We start from the raw sequence: 5,991 nt of genomic DNA on the forward strand, positions 1-5,991 counted from the left end.
AGTTAATGGACAGTAAATGGGTAGTTAATGGACAGTAAATGGGTAGTTAATGGACAGTAAATGGGTAGTTAATGGACAGTAAATGGGTAGTTAATGGACAGCTAATGGACAGTTAATGGTTAAAAGGTAGGCCTATGGCATACCCTCTCATACCCCTCAATTCGAGTCCTGGTTTTAACTTAACAGCTCTTCACTGACACGTAGGCAGACTATTTAAAGAGTGCGTGGTGGGTGGAGGAATTAGCTGACAAATCTATGGATATAGCAGCCTATAGCCTAATTTCATCTGTCAAACAGGTAGGTCTTCCTCTTATTTCTTAAATAGATAGAAATAGGCTCCAACACAGCGCCCTCTTGCTGTTAGTAATGTCTAATTAAAATGAAATGAATTATGCCTACTTGAATTGATCTGCTTTCAGTCCATTTCCGATTGATTGGGCCACGGCTGCTACTTCAAGTTTCAGCACCAGAATATAAATGACCCGAATCGGGCTTATTGTTCGGTCAATAACTCTGATAATTCATCATAGGCAGGAGATATACTGTTTTTATTTAAATCATTTATAGTAGTAGCAAGCTATTAAAGTTCACCTCCGGTCCTCCTCATCTTCACGCTCTCCTTCTCAAACTGAACAGAACATAGGCTATAAACCCTCCCGTTGACTGAAATTGAAAAAGCATGCCCCTCCCCTATTTTCTCCCAGGTCCCCATTCTGTACATTTAGATCCATCCCTAACACAGATACACATATACACAGGTACACAGATACACAGGTACACAGGTACACAGGTACACAGATATACAGATATACAGGTACACAGGTACACAGGTAGACAGGTACACAGGTACACAGATACACAGGTGCACAGATATACAGATACACAGGTACACAGGTGCTCCAGTATCCCTGCACATTGTACATATACAGTCAGATCCAAAAATATTTGGACATTGACCAAGTTATAATTTCTACCACAGCATATTGGAGTTGAAATTGAAGAATGTTTATGAAGTGCAGACTTTCAGCTTTAATTTGAGGGTATTTACATTCAAATCGGGTAAACTGTGTAGGAATTACAACACTTTTCATATGTGATCCCTCCCTTTTTAAGGGACCAAAAGTAATTGGACAATTGGATGCTCAGCTGTTCCATGGCCAGGTGTGTGTTAGTCCATCATTAGTTCATTTGTGGTGAGCTCATTAACACCAAAAGGCCCGGAAGACCACGGAAAACAACTGTGGTGGATGACAGAAGAATTCTTTCCCTGGTGAAGAAAAACCCCTTCACAACAGTTGTCCAGATTAGGAACACCCTTCAGGAGGTTTGGTGTATCTGTGTCAAAGTCAACAATCAAGAGAAGACTTCACCAGAGTAAATACAGAGGGTTTATCACAAGATGTAAAGCTTTGTTAAGCCTCAAAAACAGGAAGACCAGATTAGAGTTAGCCAGAAACATATAAAAAAGCCTGTACAGTTCTGGAACAACATCCTATGGACAGATGAGACAAATATCAACTTGTACCAGAATGATGTGAAGAGAAGAGTATGGAGAAGGGAAGGTACTGCTCATGATCTGAAGCATACAACCTCATCTGTGAAGCATGGAGGAGGTAGTGTTATGGCGTGGGCATGTAATGGCTGCCAATGGAACTGGGTCCCTTGTATTTATTGATGATAAATACAGCAAAAAGCAGCAGGATGAATTATGTGATTAGGGCTATATTATCTGCTCAGATTCAGCCAAGTGCTTAAACATTTATTGGACGGTGCTTCACAGTTCAGATGGTCAACGACCCGAAGTACACTGCGAAAGCAAACCAATACTTTAAGGCAAAGAAGTGGAATGTTCTGCATTGGCCAAGTCAATCACCTGACCTGAATCCAGTTGAGCATTTCACTTGCTGAAGGCAAAACGCCCAACGAACAAGCAGGAAGTGAAGACAGCTGCAGTAAAGGCCTGGCAGAGCATCACCGGGGAAGAAACACAACATCTGGTGATGTCTATGTGTTCCAGACTTCAGGCAGTCCCTTGACCGTAAAGGATTTGCAACCAAATCTTAAAACTCACAATTTAATTTATGATTATGATTATGTTTGTCCAATTACTTTTGAGCCCCTAAAATTGGGGGGCTATGTCTAGAAATGGTTGTTATTCCTACACGGTTCATACAATCGTTTTGACAAAACTCTTAAATTAAAGATGAAAGTCTACACTTAAAGCACATCTTGTTTCCTTTCAATTCCATTGTGGCGTCGTACAGAGACAGAATTATGCAAATAGAGTCACTGTCCAAATACTTATGGACCTGACTGTAGTACTGGAACTGACCCTGTATATAGCTTCTTACGTTCTCGTGTTCTTCTTATTTTGTGTTTTTGTTCTACCGTATGTTATTTTTGCTACTACATTAATATTGAATACTTCATTGTTGGGTTTGGAGCTTGCAAGAAAGGCATTTCACTGTACTCGTGCATGTGACATTAAAACTCGAAACTACTGTAGCTTGTATTAGCGTTAGCGTTAGCTACATACTATAGACTAACCCAGGCAGCTAGCATTAGCAACATACCACCCACTAACACAGGTATTAGCCTCAGCAGCACTAGCTGGCAGGAGGAAAGAAGCCCATTAATCAAATCAAATCAAATCAAAGTTTATTTGTCACGTGTGCCGAATACAACAGGTGGAGACCTTACAGTGAAATGCTTACTTACAGGCTCTAACCAACAGTGCAAAAAAGGTATTATGTGAACAATAGGTAAGTAAAGAAATAAAACAACAGACACCAGTTAGTCAGGCTGATTGAGGTAGTATGTACATGTAGATATGGTTAAAGTGACTATGCATATATGATGAACAGATAGTAGCAGTAGCGTAAAAGAGGGGTTGGTGGGTGGCGGGTGGCGGGACACAATGCAGATAGCCCGGTTAGCCAATGTGCGGGGGCACTGGTAGGTCGGGCCAATTGAGGTAGTATGTACATGAATGTATAGTTAAAGTGACTATGCATATATGATAAACAGAGAGTAGCAGCAGTGTAAAAGAGGGGTTGGGGGGGGCACACAATGCAAATAGTCTGGGTACCCATTTGATTACCTGTTCAGGAGTCTTATGGCTTGGGGGTAAAAACTGTTGAGAAGCCTTTTTGTCCTAGACTTGGCACTCCGGTACCGCTTGCCATGCAGTAGTAGAGAGAGCAGTCTATGACTGGGGTGGCTGGGGTCTTTGACAATTTTTAGAGCCTTCCTCTGACACCGCCTGGTGTAGAGGTCCTTGATGGCAGGCAGCTTAGCCCCAGTGTTGTACTGGGCTGTACGCACTACCCTCTGTAGTGCCTTGCGGTCGGAGGGCGAGCAATTGCCGTACCAGGCAGCGATGGAACCAGTCAGGATGCTCTCGATGTTGCAGCTGTAGAACCTTTTGAGGATCTGAGGACCCATGTCAAATCTTTTTAGTTTCCTGAGGGGGAATAGGCTTTGTCGTGCCCTCTTCACGACTGTCTGGGTGTGTTAAGACCATTCTAGTTTGTTGGTGATGTGGACACCAAGGAACTTGAAGCTCTCAACCTGCTCCACTACAGCCCCGTCGATGAGAATGGGGGCGTGCTCGGTCCTCCTTTTCCTGTAGTCCACAAACATCTCCTTAGTCTTGGTTACGTTGAGGGATAGGTTGTTATTCTGGCACCACCCAGCCAGGTCTCTGACCTCCTCCCTATAGGCTATCTCGTTGTTGTCGGTGATCAGGCCTACCACTGTTGTGTTGTCTGCATACTTAATGATGCTGTTGGAGTCATGCCTGGCCATGCAGTCGTGGGTGAACAGGGAGTACAGGAGGGGACTGAGCACGCACCCCTGGGGGGCTCCAGTGTTGAGGATCAGCGTGGCAGATGTGTTTCTACCTACCCTCACCACCTGGGGGCGGCCCGTCAGGAAGTCCAGGCTCCAGTTGCAGAGGGAGGTGTTTAGTCCCAGGATCCTTAGCTTAGTGATGAGCTTTAAGGGTACTATCGTGTTGAACGCTGAGCTGTAGTTAATGAATAGCATTCTCACATAGGTGTTCCTTTTGTCCAGGTGGGAAAGGGCAGTCTGGAGTGCAATAGAGATTGCATCATCTGTGGATCTGTTTGGGCGGTATGCAAATTGGAGTGGGTCTAGGGTTTCTGGGATAATGGTGTTGATGTGAGCCATTACCAGCCTTTCAAAGCACTTCATGGCTACGGACGTGAGTGCTACGGGTCTGTAGTCATTTAGGCAGGTTGCCTTCGTGTTCTTGGGCACAGGGCACATGGTCGTCTGCTTGAAACATGTTGGTATTACAGACTCAATCAGGGACATGTTGAAAATGTGAGTTAGCGATGTACACACATTCATCTTATTACTTACTTGATGATGATGCTGACTTGATTATCTCCTGAGGGAAATGTTATTTGGCATCACGTATACACAGAAAGATGTGGGATTTAATTACTGTGTCTTTTATCAGTTTTCTGTTTCTGTGTCCAACAGCAGGGCTATTTTTTGCTAAGCCAATGAGATCACAGCGCTACGTGACGATGATGGACCCGTTTCAGCGTCGCTATGGAAACTCGATCACCACCGCATTGCTGCTTCCCGCACTGATTAGTGACGTGCTCTGGGTGGCCTGCATCCTTGCTGCCCTGGGTCAGTAACCCCTGACCTCTGACCCTAACCCTCAAAACTAATGGTTGGCTATTGATTAACTCTGCATCGAAACAATGTATTTGAAATGTGTTTGTGTGTGTGCGTGCGTGTGTTGCAGGAGGGACGATGAGTGTGATTCTGGGCTTGTCCTCGTACTATTCCATTGCTCTGTCTGCAGCAGTAGCCATCACCTACACACTGATGGGAGGGCTCTACTCTGTGGCCTACACAGACGTCATCCAACTCTTCTTCATGTTCATCGCTCTGGTGAGAGAAACAGAGAGGTTTTTCCACTTCTCAGTCAAAGCACAGCGTAGATTAGATGTATGAATTACATCAGTTCTGGGTTATATTAGGTTGATTCTGCACTATAACGTAAAGCCCAGTGTAAAGTGCAATATGAATAGTGTGGTTTTGTTTTTCAGTGGCTCTGCGTTCCCTTTCTGGTTCTCAACCCAGCATCCTCGGAGGTCACACTCGCAGCCTTTTTCAACCAATCACAGCAGGTGCCCTTGATGGGCGAACTGAAGTTGGAACATGCAGGGAAATGGATAGATGAGCTGCTTTTATTGGTTAGATTTTTGTAGTATTTGTGTGTGTGTGTGTGTGTGTGTGTGTGTGTGTGTGTGTGTTGTGTGTGTGTGTGTGTGTGTGTGTGTGTGTGTGTGTGGTGTGTGTGTGTGTGTGTGTGTGTGTGTGTGTGTGTGTGTGTGTGTGTGTGTGTGTGTGTGTGTGTGTGTGTGTGTGTGTGTGGTGTCGTAGATTGCTTGCTGATTCAGTGTGGAGGGAAAAACCAGTAGATGAGGACTTTAGGTGAAGTTTGGGTTAAGTAGTTAGGGTAAGTGTAGGGTTTGTTTTGGTAGAAATTGGTTGTTAGGATTAAGCTGAAATGGTTTGTTCTAATCTTTCCCACCACCATTCTGTCTGGAACCTCCACTAGGGGGTGCTCATGAGTAAAATAGGGTCCTGAAAGATGGCCTCAAATGTGCACAGGAGCAAAATAAATTGTTTCATGATATTTATGTATGTTATGAACCATACATTTTAAATTTGAGTCCGACATGAGATAAAATGTACAACCAAAGTCCTGGACTGTCTTTAACATGTCACTATCGACGACACAGAGGGTTGTTGGCACCTTAACTGGGGAGGACAGGCTCGTGGTCTCGGCTGGATTAGAATAGTGGAATGGGATCAAATACATCAAACACATGGTTTCTATATGTTTGATACCATTTCATTCACTCCGTCCAGCCATTATTAGGAGCCCTCCTCCCCTCACCAGCCTCCTGAAGGTAGACAAACAAAGTCTTTCGAAAAGTCACC

General features: G+C 44.2%; 1 protein-coding gene across 1 annotated transcript in view; it reads left to right on the plus strand.

The window, feature by feature from the left end:
• LOC112071175 (high affinity choline transporter 1) overlaps nucleotides 1–5,991 on the plus strand; it is a 15,300-nt gene that overhangs the window by 2,867 nt on the left and 6,442 nt on the right. The window contains exons 2-4 of the mRNA XM_070439288.1: nucleotides 4,510–4,665; nucleotides 4,784–4,932; nucleotides 5,091–5,237. Coding sequence (XP_070295389.1) covers nucleotides 4,510–4,665; nucleotides 4,784–4,932; nucleotides 5,091–5,237 — 452 coding nt within the window. The remainder of the gene's footprint in view (nucleotides 1–4,509; nucleotides 4,666–4,783; nucleotides 4,933–5,090; nucleotides 5,238–5,991) is intronic.

The sequence above is a fragment of the Salvelinus sp. IW2-2015 genome, unplaced genomic scaffold (assembly GCF_002910315.2).
Source record: "Salvelinus sp. IW2-2015 unplaced genomic scaffold, ASM291031v2 Un_scaffold1539, whole genome shotgun sequence".
NCBI classification, from domain to species: domain Eukaryota; kingdom Metazoa; phylum Chordata; class Actinopteri; order Salmoniformes; family Salmonidae; genus Salvelinus; species Salvelinus sp. IW2-2015.